Source organism: Oncorhynchus keta, unplaced genomic scaffold, assembly GCF_023373465.1.
Source record: "Oncorhynchus keta strain PuntledgeMale-10-30-2019 unplaced genomic scaffold, Oket_V2 Un_contig_1888_pilon_pilon, whole genome shotgun sequence".
In the NCBI taxonomy this organism is placed as follows: Eukaryota; Metazoa; Chordata; class Actinopteri; order Salmoniformes; family Salmonidae; genus Oncorhynchus; species Oncorhynchus keta.
In genome coordinates, this window is record NW_026281161.1 from 233,756 (window position 1) to 248,515 (window position 14,760).

Below are 14,760 nucleotides of genomic sequence, written 5' to 3' on the forward strand. Positions count from 1 at the left end.
AGAGAGGCTCTTTACATGCCAGACAGAGAGAGAGAGGCTCTACAGGACAGAGAGAGAGAGAGAGAGAGAGGCTCTACAGGACAGAGAGAGAGAGAGAGAGAGAGAGAGAGAGAGAGAGAGAGAGAGAGAGGCTCTACAGGACAGACAGACAGAGAGAGAGAGGCTCTACAGGACAGAGAGAGAGAGAGAGGCTCTACAGGACAGACAGACAGAGAGAGAGAGGCTCTACAGGACAGACAGACAGAGAGAGAGAGGCTCTACAGGACAGACAGACAGAGAGAGAGAGGCTCTTTACAGGACAGACAGACAGAGAGAGAGAAGCTCTTTACAGGACAGACAGAGAGACAGTTGGGCCTGATATTCCAAAAATACTGTTGAATCCATTTACATCCCAACTGCTTATCTCCTTCAAGTTCACCAGCATCAACACAACGAACACCCCCACTACAAATAAAGACAAATACTACATTAACCCAAAAGACTTCAACAGAGACATGGACGGGCGAGCTGTCTGTCATACAGGTGGGTGTGAATGGAGAGTGATACTAGGAACGGCAACAGGTAGTTTAAGGTTCTCTCTCTCTCTCTCTTCTTCTTCTTCTCTCCCAACAAACAAACATTTGTTTAGAGAGAACCTGTGTGTGTGTGTCTCTAAGGCTTATAGTTCCAGTTGTTTTCAGGTTGGATGTGGAGGCCGATGTGTGTTAGTTACTAGCAGGTCAAGTCAGCCTGAGTTATAGCTACAGGGGAACTGTGAGGGGGTAGAGAGAACCTGTGTGTGTGTGTCTCTAAGGCTTAGTTCCAGTTGGCAGGTTAGTTTCAATATAATTATATTCCCCATCACAAAGCTGTTAAAAGAGAAAAGGGGTCTAAGGTGCCCCAGGGCCCTGAGTTCCAACTAAACTAACTAAATCGCACAATCTGGTTACACATGGAATTGTTTTAAAATGGTCCAATCTGACTCGTTAGGACGCTACAGAAGTATTTGTGAGAAGACCACATTTTTCAAGGATGTTTCACCACGATCTCTTGACAAAACACCGCTGTAGCTCTGTCACCTTCCACCTCAGATGAGGAAGGTCACCTTCCCCCTCAGATGAGGAAAGTCGATTCCCCCCCAGATGAGGAAGGTCACCTTCCCCCTCAGATGAGGAAGGTCTATTCCAGGCTGACAGGCGGGCGTGGTGGGTTGAGGCACAGCCCACGAGGGTTTGTGTATTATGCTAATTAGATGTGGGCGTGGTGGGTTGAGACACAGCCCACGAGGGTTTGTGTATTATGCTAATTAGATGTGGGCGTGGTGGGTTGAGGCACAGCCCACGAGGGTTTGTGTATTATGCTAATTAGATGTCAGTGCCTTCTGACAGCTGAATGTATTCATATCTTTCACAGGGAATATGTTGCCTTTTAGAAATCAGCGAGAGAGAGAGAGAGAATACTAGGTTTGTGTTCGGGTTGGTATGAAACCCAAAGAGATCCAGGACCAGAGAGGTATCGGCAGGGATTCAATCTGATCGCGGCTTGTCGACGATGCTCCTGCCTAATTGGACCTCTAAACGTCAAGCGGTTTGGGATTAAATCCTGACCATAGTTCAAAACGACCAGCTACCGCTGAGAATGAAGCAGTCTATTGGGCACGTAGTAATTCTGTGAAATGCCAGTGTAGTGTAGAGAGTAAAACACATTCAACAGGCACTGCAGTTGAGCTCAGAGATCGTAAGATCGGCTAGTGGAAAGGCACAATAGTCAAACCCAGAGAGACACGGATCTCTAGTAGAAAGGCTTTACAGTGGGTTGAAGCTCAGCGGAGTGTGATGCTGCTAGCTTAGCATAAAGCTAACAGGGTGTTTCGGTAAGCTTAGCAAGTAGCATGTGCTAGTTTAGCAGTTAGCTTAGCGTACGTAGCATATGCTAGTTTAGCAGTTAGCTTAACGTACGTAGCATGTGCTAGTTTAGCAGTTAGCTTAGCGTACGTAGCATATGCTAGTTTAGCAGTTAGCTTAGCGTACGTAGCATATGCTACTTTAGCAGTTATCTTAGCGTACGTAGCATATGCTAGTTTAGCAGTTAGCTTAACGTACGTAGCATATGCTAGTTTAGCAGTTAGCTTAGCGTACGTAGCATATGCTAGCGCTAGAGAGTGTTAGGGCAGAGCAATACAAAATAATAAACGCCTTTGTCCATATTTGTTCACCATGTGAGAATCAAGCAAATACAAACAATTAGAATAAAGTACAGAACAACAACAACAACAACAACAACAACAACATGATAAAATAATTCAGTCTTAGTCTGCTGGAGGAGACAGTGAAGTGACAGGCCCAGGTTCCAGATCAGAAGTAGAACATATCTAAAAACACCCATAAAAAGTACACATTTTTTAAATGATACCCAGTATTACAGTATCTGAAAAACTAATAGATACCCCCAACAACAAGCAAACTCATCTATGAAGCTAACAGCATGAATGGATAAATGAAAACAACTTAAAATACAAACTGTTTTAATAATAAATTCAAAATAAAAAGTCTTCAGTAGTTTCTGTAGTATTTTTTTTTTCTCATTTTACTTTTTATTTTGTTATATTTGTGTTGTTTTTAAACGTTTTAATCTAAAGTTAAAAGTAAAATGTTATCTTTCTTTTTCTATTTCAGAAAACTAACAACAGAAACATAAAACCTCTTCGGAAATACTTCAGTGTACCTTCAATGTTCTTGTTGCCCAGGCAACAGGGAGGAGGGGGGGTCCATTGTCAGGGTGATGCAGTGATGTCATAGAAGGTGGGGGGTCCGTTGTCAGGGTGATGAAGTGATGTCATAGAAGGTGATGGGGAGGTCCGTTGTCAGGGTGATGCAGTGATGTCATAGAAGGTGATGGGGGGGTCCGTTGTCAGGGTGATGAAGTGGTGTCATAGAAGGTGTGGGGGGGGTGATGTTGAGTGTAAAGCTGAAGGTGAGCACTTCAACCCATGACCAGATACCTACCAGGTCTGGACTAATGCTGTTTTTCTCCTCTACCTGGTCATTAATGGTACCCGCCTGGTGTTCCAGGTCTAAATCAGGCCCTGATTAGAGGGGAAGAATGACTGGTGTCTCAGGTCTAAATCAGGCTCTGATTAGAGGGGAAGAATGACTGGTGTCTCAGGTCTAACTCAGGCCCTGATTAGAGGGGAAGAATGACTGGTGTCTCAGGTCTAAATCAGGCCCTGATTAGAGGGGAAGAATGACTGGTGTCTCAGGTCTAAATCAGGCCCTGATTAGAGGGGAGGAATGACTGGCGTCTCAGGTCTAAATCAGGCCCTGATTAGAGGGGAATCACCCACCTGGTGTCCCAGGTCTAAATCAGGCCCTGATTAGAGGGGAAGAATGACTGGTGTCTCAGGTCTAAATCAGGCCCTGATTAGAGGGGAATAACCCACCTGGTGTCTCAGGTCTAAATCAGGCCCTGATTAGAGGGGAATAACCCACCTGGTGTCTCAGGTCTAAATCAGGCCCTGATTAGAGGGGAATAACCCACCTGGTGTCTCAGGTCTAAATCAGGCCCTGATTAGAGGGGAATCACCCACCTGGTGTCTCAGGTCTAAATCAGGCCCTGATTAGAGGGGAATAACCCACCTGGTGTCCCAGGTCTAAATCAGGCCCTGATTACAGGGGAATCACCCACCTGGTGTCCCAGGTCTAAATCAGGCCCTGATTAGAGGGGAATCACCCACCTGGTGTCCCAGGTCTAAATCAGTCCCTGATTAGAGGGGAATCACCCACCTGGTGTCCCAGGTCTAAATCAGGCCCTGATTAGAGTGGAATAACCCACCTGGTGTCCCAGGTCTAAATCAGGCCCTGATTAGAGTGGAATAACCCACCTGGTGTCCCAGGTCTAAATCAGGCCCTGATTAGAGGGGAATCACCCACCTGGTGTCCCAGGTCTAAATCAGGCCCTGATTAGAGGGGAATCACCCACCTGGTGTCTCAGGTCTAAATCAGGCCCTGATTAGAGGGGAATAACCCACCTGGTGTCCCAGGTCTAAATCAGGCCCTGATTAGAGGGGAATAACCCACCTGGTGTCCCAGGTCTAAATCAGGCCCTGATTAGAGGGGAATCACCCACCTGGTGTCCCAGGTCTAAATCAGGCCCTGATTAGAGGGGAATCACCCACCTGGTGTCCCAGGTCTAAATCAGGCCCTGATTAGAGGGGAATCACCCACCTGGTGTCCCAGGTCTAAATCAGGCCCTGATTAGAGGGGAATCACCCACCTGGTGTCCCAGGTCTAAATCAGTCCCTGATTAGAGGGGAATCACCCACCTGGTGTCCCAGGTCTAAATCAGTCCCTGATTAGAGGGGAATCACCCACCTGGTGTCCCAGGTCTAAATCAGGCCCTGATTAGAGGGGAATCACCCACCTGGTGTCCCAGGTCTAAATCAGGCCCTGATTAGAGGGGAATAACCCACCTGGTGTCACAGGTCTAAATCAGACACTGATTAGAGGGGAATCACCCACCTGGTGTCCCAGGTCTAAATCAGGCCCTGAATGAAACAATGCAGAATCACCCACCTGGTGTCCCAGGTCTAAATCAGGCCCTGATTAGAGGGGAATAACCCACCTGGTGTCTCAGGTCTAAATCAGGCCCTGATTGAGTTGGGAATCACCCACCTGGTGTCTCAGGTCTAAATCAGGCCCTGATTGGGGAATCACCCACCTGGTGTCCCAGGTCTAAATCAGGCCCTGATTAGAGGGGAATCACCCACCTGGTGTCCCAGGTCTAAATCAGGCCCTGATTAGAGGGGAATCACCCACCTGGTGTCCCAGGGCTAAATCAGGCCCTGATTAAGGGGAATCACCCACCTGGTGTCCCAGGTCTAAATCAGGCCCTGATTAGGGGGAATCACCCCCTGGTGTCCCAGGTCTAAATCAGGCCCTGATTAGAGGGGAATAACCCACCTGGTGTCCCAGGTCTAAATCAGGCCCTGATTGGGGAATCACCCACCTGGTGTCCCAGGTCTAAATCAGGCCCTGATTAGAGGGGAATCACCCACCTGGTGTCCCAGGTCTAAATCAGGCCCTGATTAGAGGGGAATCACCCACCTGGTGTCTCAGGTCTAAATCAGTCCCTGATTAGAGTGGAATAACCCACCTGGTGTCCCAGGTCTAAATCAGGCCCTGATTAGAGGGGAATCACCCACCTGGTGTCCCAGGTCTAAATCAGAACCTGATTAGAGTGGAACAATGAAACAATGCAGAGGAACTCTCCAGATTTGAATATGAGCGATATAGGCTCTATTCTATTCATAGAATATATTGTGTGAACGTTGGGGAACGAACGTCTGGTCCAGTATTCATTAGGACCAATGTGACCAACCTGTCAGTAGGACGTTGCATAGACGTTGTTAAAACGTCGGAGGTTTTGGCGCACGTCATAACGTAGCCCAGATGTTGGGCTAACGTTGAAGAACCGACGCAGAGTAGAGTTTCTGTTAAAGGGTCCATTTAGGTTGTTTTTTTTGACATTGTGGACGTCGCTGTTGAAGACATTGAGTTGACGTGCCGTTATTCGAAGGGGGGGGGGTGATATGTGGGGATGAGGTCTTCTGTTGGTCGTCTGCAGTCCCTGACGTCGTGATACACAAGTTGTTTGAACGTTGAGTGGTGGTTGAACAGGAGTTGTGGACCAGACGGCTGGTAGCTGGTAGCTGTTGTCAGTAGGTCTGGTATCTGTTGTCAGTAGGTCTGGTAGCTGGTAACTGTTGTCAGTAGGTCTGGTAGCTGGTAACTGTTGTCAGTAGGTCTGGTAGCTGTTGTCAGTAGGTCTGTTGTCAGTAGGTCTGATATCTGTTGTCAGTAGGTCTGGTATCTGTTGTCAGTAGGTCTGGTAGCTGGTGTCAGTAGGTCTGGTATCTGTTGTCAGTAGGTCTGGTAGCTGTTGTCAGTAGGTCTGGTAGCTGTTGTCAGTAGGTCTGGTATCTGTTGTCAGTAGGTCTGGTATCTGTTGTCAGTAGGTCTGGTATCTGTTGTCAGTAGGTCTGGTAGCTGGTATCTGTTGTCAGTAGGTCTGGTATCTGTTGTCAGTAGGTCTGGTATCTGTTGTCAGTAGGTCTGGTAGCTGGTATCTGTTGTCAGTCGGTCTGGTAGCTGGTATCTGTTGTCAGTAGGTCTGGTAGACGTCGTGGATGGGCACCTGAAACGCTGCGGCAGGGAAGGCCTGGGGCATGGCGTAACCCGCGTACCCTCCGTAGGCTGCAGCGGCCATGGCTGCGTTCTTCTGCAGGGCTGCCAGGGCAGCAGCGTTGTAGTTGGTGATGGGCATATAGCCTGCTCCGTACAGACCACTGGCCGTGGGCATACGCTGCATGTTGTGGGTCATGGTGTACACTGGTGTGATGGGACGACCCTGAGGGGGAGAGGGGAGGGAGGGAGGAGGGAGGGAGGCAGGGAGGGGGAGGGAGGGAGGGAGGGAGGGGGAGGGAGAGGGAGGGAGGGAGGGAGGGAGGGAGGGAGGGAGGGGGGGAGGGAGGGAGGGGGGAGGGAGGGAGAGGAGGGAGGGAGGGAGGGAGGAGGGAGGGAGGGAGGGAGGGAGGGAGGGAGGGAGGGAGGGAGGGGGGAGGGGGAGGGAGGGAGGGAGGGAGGGAGGGAGGGAGGGAGGGAGGGAGGGAGGGAGGGAGGGAGGGAGGGAGGGAGGGGAGGGGGAGGAGGGAGGGGAGGGAGGGAGGGAGGGAGGGAGGGAGGGAGGGAGGGAGGGAGGGGAGGGAGGGAGGGAGGGAGGGAGGGAGGGAGGGGGGAGGGGAGGGAGGAGGGAGGGAGGGAGGGGGGGAGGGGAGGGAGGGAGGGAGGGAGGGAGGGAGGGAGGGGGAGGGGGGAGGGAGGGAGGGAGGGAGGGGAGGGAGGGAGGGAGGGAGGGTGGGAGGGAGGGAGGGAGGGTTAGTGTGTGTGGAGGTGAGGAGACAGCAGGTATAACAGGCTGTGTGTGTACCTGGTAGGGTGGAGGTGAGGAGACAGCAGGTATAACAGTCTGTGTGTTCTGGGCTGTGTGTGTACCTGGTAGGGTGGAGGTGAGGAGACAGCAGGTATAACAGTCTGTGTGTGTACCTGGTAGGGTGGAGGTGAGGAGACAGCAGGTATAACAGGCTGTGTGTGTACCTGGTAGGGTGGAGGTGAGGAGACAGCAGGTATAACAGTCTGTGTGTTCTGGGCTGTGTGTGTACCTGGTAGGGTGGAGGTGAGGAGACAGCAAGTATAACAGGCTGTGTGTTCTGGGCTGTGTGTGTACCTGGTAGGGTGGAGGGGAGGAGACAGCAGGTATAACAGGCTGTGTGTGTACCTGGTAGGGTGGAGGGGGGGAGACAGCAGGTATAACAGGCTGTGTGTGTACCTGGCAGGGTGGAGGGGAGGAGACAGCAGGTATAACAGGCTGTGTGTTCTGGGCTGTGTGTGTACCTGGTAGGGTGGAGGTGAGGAGACAGCAGGTATAACAGGCTGTGTGTGTACCTGGCAGGGTGGAGGGGAGGAGACAGCAGGTATAACAGGCTGTGTGTTCTGGGCTGTGTGTGTACCTGGTAGGGTGGAGGTGAGGAGACAGCAGGTATAACAGGCTGTGTGTTCTGGGCTGTGTGTGTACCTGGTAGGGTGGAGGGGAGGAGACAGCAGGTATAACAGGCTGTGTGTTCTGGGCTGTGTGTGTACCTGGTAGGGTGGAGGTGAGGAGACAGCAGGTATAACAGGCTGTGTGTTCTGGGCTGTGTGTGTACCTGGTAGGGTGGAGGGGAGGAGACAACAGGTATAACAGTCTGTGTGTGTACCTGGTAGGGTGGAGGTGAGGACACAGCAGGTATAACAGGCTGTGTGTGTACCTGGTAGGGTGGAGGGGAGGAGACAGCAGGTATAACAGGCTGTGTGTGTACCTGGTAGGGTGGAGGGGAGGAGACAGCAGGTATAACAGGCTGTGTGTGTACCTGGTAAGGTGGAGGGGAGGAGACAGCAGGTATAACAGTCTGTGTATGTACCTGGTAGGGTGGAGGGGAGGACACAGCAGGTATAACAGTCTGTGTGTGTACCTGGTAAGGTGGAGGGGAGGAGACAGCAGGTATAACAGTCTGTGTGTGTACCTGGTAGGGTGGAGGGGAGGAGACAGCAGGTATAACAGGCTGTGTGTTCTGGGCTGTGTGTGTACCTGGTAGGGTGGAGGGGAGGAGACAGCAGGTATAACAGGCTGTGTGTTCTGGGCTGTGTGTGTACCTGGTAGGGTGGAGGGAGGAGACAGCAGGTATAACAGGCTGTGTGTTCTGGGCTGTGTGTGTACCTGGTAGGGTGGAGGTGAGGAGACAGCAGGTATAACAGGCTGTGTGTGTACCTGGTAGGGTGGAGGTGAGGAGACAGCAGGTATAACAGCCTGTGTGTTCTGGGCTGTGTGTGTACCTGGTAGGGTGGAGGTGAGGACACAGCAGGTATAACAGGCTGTGTGTTCTGGGCTGTGTGTGTACCTGGTAGGGTGGAGGGGAGGAGACAGCAGGTATAACAGGCTGTGTGTTCTGGGCTGTGTGTGTACCTGGTAGGGTGGAGGTGAGGAGACAGCAGGTATAACAGGCTGTGTGTGTACCTGGTAGGGTGGAGGTGAGGAGACAGCAGGTATAACAGGCTGTGTGTTCTGGGCTGTGTGTGTACCTGGTAGGGTGGAGGTGAGGACACAGCAGGTATAACAGGCTGTGTGTTCTGGGCTGTGTGTGTACCTGGTAGGGTGGAGGGGAGGAGACAGCAGGCATAACAGGCTGTGTGTTCTGGGCTGTGTGTGTACCTGGTAGGGTGGAGGTGAGGAGACAGCAGGTATAACAGGCTGTGTGTTCTGGGCTGTGTGTGTACCTGGTAGGGTGGAGGGGAGGACACAGCAGGTATAACAGTCTGTGTGTGTACCTGGTAAGGTGGAGGGGAGGAGACAGCAGGTATAACAGTCTGTGTGTGTACCTGTTAGGGTGGAGGGGAGGAGACAGCAGGTATAACAGGCTGTGTGTTCTGGGCTGTGTGTGTACCTGGTAGGGTGGAGGGGAGGAGACAGCAGGTATAACAGGCTGTGTGTTCTGGGCTGTGTGTGTACCTGGTAGGGTGGAGGGGAGGAGACAGCAGGTATAACAGGCTGTGTGTTCTGGGCTGTGTGTGTACCTGGTAGGGTGGAGGTGAGGAGACAGCAGGTATAACAGGCTGTGTGTGTACCTGGTAGGGTGGAGGTGAGGAGACAGCAGGTATAACAGCCTGTGTGTTCTGGGCTGTGTGTGTACCTGGTAGGGTGGAGGTGAGGACACAGCAGGTATAACAGGCTGTGTGTTCTGGGCTGTGTGTGTACCTGGTAGGGTGGAGGGGAGGAGACAGCAGGTATAACAGGCTGTGTGTTCTGGGCTGTGTGTGTACCTGGTAGGGTGGAGGTGAGGAGACAGCAGGTATAACAGGCTGTGTGTGTACCTGGTAGGGTGGAGGTGAGGAGACAGCAGGTATTACAGGCTGTGTGTTCTGGGCTGTGTGTGTACCTGGTAGGGTGGAGGTGAGGACACAGCAGGTATAACAGGCTGTGTGTTCTGGGCTGTGTGTGTACCTGGTAGGGTGGAGGGGAGGAGACAGCAGGTATAACAGGCTGTGTGTTCTGGGCTGTGTGTGTACCTGGTAGGGTGGAGGTGAGGAGACAGCAGGTATAACAGTATGTGTGTGTACCTGGTAGGGTGGAGGGGAGGAGACAGCAGGTATAACAGGCTGTGTGTGTACCTGGTAGGGTGGAGGTGAGGAGACAGCAGGTATAACAGTCTGTGTGTGTACCTGGTAGGGTGGAGGGGAGGAGACAGCAGGTATAACAGTCTGTGTGTGTACCTGGCAGGGTGGAGGGGAGGAGACAGCAGGTATAACAGTCTGTGTGTGTACCTGGTAGGGTGGAGGTGAGGAGACAGCAGGTATAACAGGCTGTGTGTTCTGGGCTGTGTGTGTACCTGGTAGGGTGGAGGTGAGGAGACAGCAGGTATAACAGTCTGTGTGTGTACCTGGTAGGGTGGAGGGGAGGAGACAGCAGGTATAACAGGCTGTGTGTGTACCTGGTAGGGTGGAGGGGAGGAGACAGCAGGTATAACAGGCTGTGTGTTCTGGGCTGTGTGTGTACCTGGTAGGGTGGAGGGGAGGAGACAGCAGGTATAACAGGCTGTGTGTGTACCTGGTAGGGTGGAGGGGAGGAGACAGCAGGTATAACAGGCTGTGTGTTCTGGGCTGTGTGTGTACCTGGTAGGGTGGAGGTGAGGAGACAGCAGGTATAACAGTCTGTGTGTTCTGGGCTGTGTGTGTACCTGGTAGGGTGGAGGTGAGGAGACAGCAGGTATAACAGGCTGTGTGTTCTGGGCTGTGTGTGTACCTGGTAGGGTGGAGCTGAGGAGACAGCAGGTATAACAGTCTGTGTGTGTACCTGGTAGGGTGGAGGTGAAGAGACAGCAGGTATAACAGTCTGTGTGTTCTGGGCTGTGTGTGTGTACCTGGTAGGGTGGAGGTGAGGAGACAGCAGGTATAACAGTCTGTGTGTGTACCTGGTAGGGTGGAGGGGAGGAGACAGCAGGTATAACAGGCTGTGTGTGTACCTGGTAGGGTGGAGGGGAGGAGACAGCAGGTATAACAGGCTGTGTTCTGGGCTGTGTGTGTACCTGGTAGGGTGGAGGGGAGGAGACAGCAGGTATAACAGTCTGTGTGTGTACCTGGTAGGGTGGAGGGGAGGAGACAGCAGGTATAACAGTCTGTGCTGTGTACCTGGTAGGGTGGAGGGAGGAGACAGCTAACACAGGCTGTGTGTGTACCTGGTAGGGTGGAGGTGAGGACACAGCAGGTATAACAGGCTGTGTGTGTACCTGGTAGGGTGGAGGGGAGGAGACAGCAGGTATAACAGGCTGTGTGTTCTGGGCTGTGTGTGTACCTGGTAGGGTGGAGCTGAGGAGACAGCAGGTATAACAGTCTGTGTGTCTACCTGGTAGGGTGGAGGTGAGGAGACAGCAGGTATAACAGTCTGTGTGTTCTGGGCTGTGTGTGTACCTGGTAGGGTGGAGGTGAGGACACAGCAGGTATAACAGTCTGTGTGTTCTGGGCTGTGTGTGTACCTGGTAGGGTGGAGGTGAGGAGACAGCAGGTATAACAGGCTGTGTGTGTACCTGGTAGGGTGGAGGTGAGGAGACAGCAGGTATAACAGTCTGTGTGTGTACCTGGTAGGGTGGAGGGGAGGAGACAGCAGGTATAACAGGCTGTGTGTGTACCTGGTAGGGTGGAGGGGAGGAGACAGCAGGTATAACAGGCTGTGTGTTCTGGGCTGTGTGTGTACCTGGTAGGGTGGAGGTGAGGAGACAGCAGGTATAACAGGCTGTGTGTTCTGGGCTGTGTGTGTACCTGGTAGGGTGGAGGTGGAGGTGAGGAGACAGCAGGTATAACAGGCTGTGTGTTCTGGGCTGTGTGTGTACCTGGTAGGGTGGAGGAGGAGACAGCAGGTATAACAGGCTGTGTGCTGTGTGTGTACCTGGTAGGGTCTGAGGAGACAGCAGGTATAACAGCTGTGTGTGTACCTGGTAGGGTGGAGGGTGAGGAGACAGCAGGTATAACAGGCTGTGTGTGTACCTGGTAGGGTGGAGGGGAGGAGACAGCAGGTATAACAGTCTGTGTGTGTACCTGGTAGGGTGGAGGTGAGGAGACAGCAGGTATAACAGTCTGTGTGTGTACCTGGTAGGGTGGAGGTGAGGAGACAGCAGGTATAACAGGCTGTGTGTGTACCTGGTAGGGTGGAGGTGAGGAGACAGCAGGTATAACAGTCTGTGTGTGTACCTGGTAGGGTGGAGGTGAGGAGACAGCAGGTATAACAGTCTGTGTGTGTACCTGGTAGGGTGGAGGGGAGGAGACAGCAGGTATAACAGGCTGTGTGTTCTGGGCTGTGTGTGTACCTGGTAGGGTGGAGGTGAGGAGACAGCAGGTATAACAGGCTGTGTGTTCTGGGCTGTGTGTGTACCTGGTAGGGTGGAGGGGAGGAGACAGCAGGTATAACAGGCTGTGTGTTACCTGGTAGGGTGTGTGTACCTGGCTAGGGTGGGAGGGAGGAGACAGCAGGTATAACAGGCTGTGTGTTCTGGGCTGTGTGTGTACCTGGTAGGGTGGAGGTGAGGAGACAGCAGGTATAACAGGCTGTGTGTTCTGGGCTGTGTGTGTACCTGGTAGGGTGGAGGTGAGGAGACAGCAGGTATAACAGGCTGTGTGTGTACCTGGTAGGGTGGAGGGGAGGAGACAGCAGGTATAACAGGCTGTGTGTTCTGGGCTGTGTGTGTACCTGGTAGGGTGGAGGTGAGGAGACAGCAGGTATAACAGGCTGTGTGTGTACCTGGTAGGGTGGAGGGGAGGAGACAGCAGGTATAACAGGCTGTGTGTTCTGGGCTGTGTGTGTACCTGGTAGGGGTGGAGGGGAGGAGACAGCAGGTATAACAGGCTGTGTGTGTACCTGGTAGGGTGGAGGGGAGGAGACAGCAGGTATAACAGGCTGTGTGTGTACCTGGTAGGGTGGAGGGGAGGAGACAGCAGGTATAACAGGCTGTGTGTGTACCTGGTAGGGTACCTGGAGGGTGGAGGAGACAGGTATAACAGGCTGTGTGTTCTGGGCTGTGTGTGTACCTGGTAGGGTGGAGGGGGAGGAGACAGCAGGTATAACAGGCTGTGTGTTCTGGGCTGTGTGTGTACCTGGTAGGGTGGAGGGGAGGAGACAGCAGGTATAACAGGCTGTGTGTACCTGGTAGGGTGGAGGGTGGAGGGAGGACACAGCAGGTATAACAGGCTGTGTTCTGGGCTGTGTGTGTACCTGGTAGGGTGGAGGGGAGGAGACAGCAGGTATAACAGTCTGTGTGTGTACCTGGTAGGGTGGAGGGGAGGAGACAGCAGGTATAACAGGCTGTGTGTTCTGGGCTGTGTGTGTACCTGGTAGGGTGGAGGTGAGGAGACAGCAGGTATAACAGTCTGTGTGTTCTGGGCTGTGTGTGTACCTGGTAGGGTGGAGGTGAGGAGACAGCAGGTATAACAGGCTGTGTGTGTACCTGGTAGGGTGGAGGTGAGGAGACAGCAGGTATAACAGGCTGTGTGTTCTGGGCTGTGTGTGTACCTGGTAAGGTGGAGGGGAGGAGACAGCAGGTATAACAGGCTGTGTGTTCTGGGCTGTGTGGTCGTGCTGCAGGACCAGGGGGTTAATGAGGTGCTCCACAGAGTGATGCATTTTCCCTTCCTCCATCAGCTTGGCTCCCTGGAACACCGGGTACTGGCCTCCTAGAGCCTGCAGGCCCACTGCACACACACACACACACACACACACACACACACACACACACACACACACACACACACACACACACACACACACACACACACACACACACACACACACACACACACACACACACACACACACACACACACACACACACACACACACACACACACACACACACACACACACACACACACACACACAGAGGAGACAGAGTGAGAGAGAGAGAGAGAGACAGAGTGAGAGAGAGAGAGAGAGAGAGAGAGAGAAGAGAGAGAGAGAGAGAGAGAAGAGAGAGAGAGAGGAGAGAAGAGAGAGAGAGAGAGAGAGAGAGAGAGAGAGAGAGAGAGAGAGAGAGAGAGAGAGAGAGAGAGAGAGAGAGAGAGAGAGAGAGAGAGACAGAAAGAGACAGAGACAGAGAGAGAGAGAGAGAGAGAGAGAGAGAGAGAGAGAGAGAGAGAGAGAGAGAGAGAGAGAGAGACAGAGAGAGAGAGAGAGAGAGAGAGAGAGGAGAGAGAGAGAGAGAGAGAGAGAGAGAGAGAGAGAGAGAGAGAGAGAGAGAGAGAGAGAGAGAGAGAGAGAGAGAGAGAGTGATAGAGGGAGAAAAGAAAGAGAGAGAGAGAGAGAGAGAATGGAGTTACCCAAGTGTTAGCCTCTGTTGGTCGGGGTGTGATTCGGATTAAAATGGTGCTTAGCTCTTGATTAAACCCACTTCACACACACACACACACACACACACACACACACACACACACACACACACACACACACACACACACACACACACACACACACACACACACACACACACACACACACACACACACACACACACACACACACACACACACACGCCAACACAAGGTCACTCATTGTTTCAGATGGACAAAAGTCCACTGTGTTTCTCTGATCCAGTTTATTCCAGAGACTGAGAGAAGGATTGTGGGGGATTGAGCAATCACGTCCAGATTAGGAGAATCAGATTATCGTTCCATACCGGAGATATACACCTAACAGAGAAACCTAAATAAACCAATGAGTGACGTTTAAATCAGAAGAGGTCAAAAGGGGGGGAGGTCAGAGATTGTTGACCTCTGACCTACTTGATCTGAAGTGTTGAGGAATTTACAGTAAAGGAAAAAAAATTCTCTCCTGGTCTGAATAAGGGATAGTAGGACAGAGCAGGTAAAACAGAAGGATGAAATGGAAAGAGAGAGAGAGAGGTTTTTGTTTTTCTCTCCTGGTCTGAATAAGGGATAGTAGGACAGAGCAGGTAAAACAGAAGGATGAAATGGAAAGAGAGAGAGAGAGGTTTTTGTTTTTCTCTCCTGGTCTGAATAAGGGATAGTAGGACAGAGCAGGTAAAACAGAAGGATGAATTGGAGAGAGAGAGAGAGAGGTTTTTGTTTTTCTCTCCTGGTCTGAATAAGGGATAGTAGGACAGAGCAGGTAAAACAGAAGGATGAAATGGAG

The 14,760-nt window shown here is 52.1% G+C and overlaps 1 protein-coding gene and 4 long non-coding RNA genes across 56 annotated transcripts in view; 2 read left to right on the forward strand and 3 right to left on the reverse strand.

The window, feature by feature from the left end:
- Positions 1-669: 669 nt before the first annotated feature.
- On the reverse strand, positions 670-5,801 carry LOC127920306 (uncharacterized). 50 transcript variants are annotated; one of them, XR_008105818.1, is made up of 6 exons: positions 4,984-5,801; positions 4,696-4,793; positions 4,056-4,447; positions 3,909-3,957; positions 3,664-3,810; positions 670-3,614 (listed from the first exon to the last, which is right to left on the reverse strand). It is a non-coding gene; the product is annotated as an uncharacterized LOC127920306 (long non-coding RNA). The 50 variants fall into 50 exon arrangements; XR_008105816.1 differs by having other exon boundaries at positions 3,664-3,761; positions 3,860-3,957; XR_008105810.1 differs by lacking the exon at positions 3,909-3,957 and adding an exon at positions 3,811-3,859 and having other exon boundaries at positions 3,664-3,712; positions 4,007-4,447.
- Positions 5,614-6,227, forward strand: LOC127920307 (uncharacterized). 3 transcript variants are annotated; one of them, XR_008105819.1, is made up of 4 exons: positions 5,614-5,779; positions 5,817-5,874; positions 5,905-6,043; positions 6,088-6,227. It is a non-coding gene; the product is annotated as an uncharacterized LOC127920307 (long non-coding RNA). The 3 variants fall into 3 exon arrangements; XR_008105820.1 differs by having other exon boundaries at positions 5,905-5,992; positions 6,044-6,166; XR_008105821.1 differs by having other exon boundaries at positions 5,817-5,926; positions 5,993-6,142.
- The window catches only part of rbm47 (RNA binding motif protein 47), an 81,328-nt gene continuing 72,706 nt past the window's right edge, over positions 6,139-14,760 (reverse strand). The window contains 3 exon segments of the mRNA XM_052504232.1: positions 6,139-6,384; positions 12,829-12,879; positions 13,150-13,304. Of these exon segments, the coding sequence (XP_052360192.1) occupies positions 6,139-6,384; positions 12,829-12,879; positions 13,150-13,304 (452 nt within the window).
- Positions 7,562-8,681, forward strand: LOC127920313 (uncharacterized). The gene is made up of 3 exons (XR_008105834.1): positions 7,562-7,637; positions 8,435-8,499; positions 8,616-8,681. It is a non-coding gene; the product is annotated as an uncharacterized LOC127920313 (long non-coding RNA).
- On the reverse strand, positions 7,711-12,357 carry LOC127920311 (uncharacterized). Its single transcript, XR_008105832.1, has 5 exons — positions 12,242-12,357; positions 11,862-11,991; positions 11,150-11,381; positions 8,536-8,651; positions 7,711-7,789 (listed from the first exon to the last, which is right to left on the reverse strand). It is a non-coding gene; the product is annotated as an uncharacterized LOC127920311 (long non-coding RNA).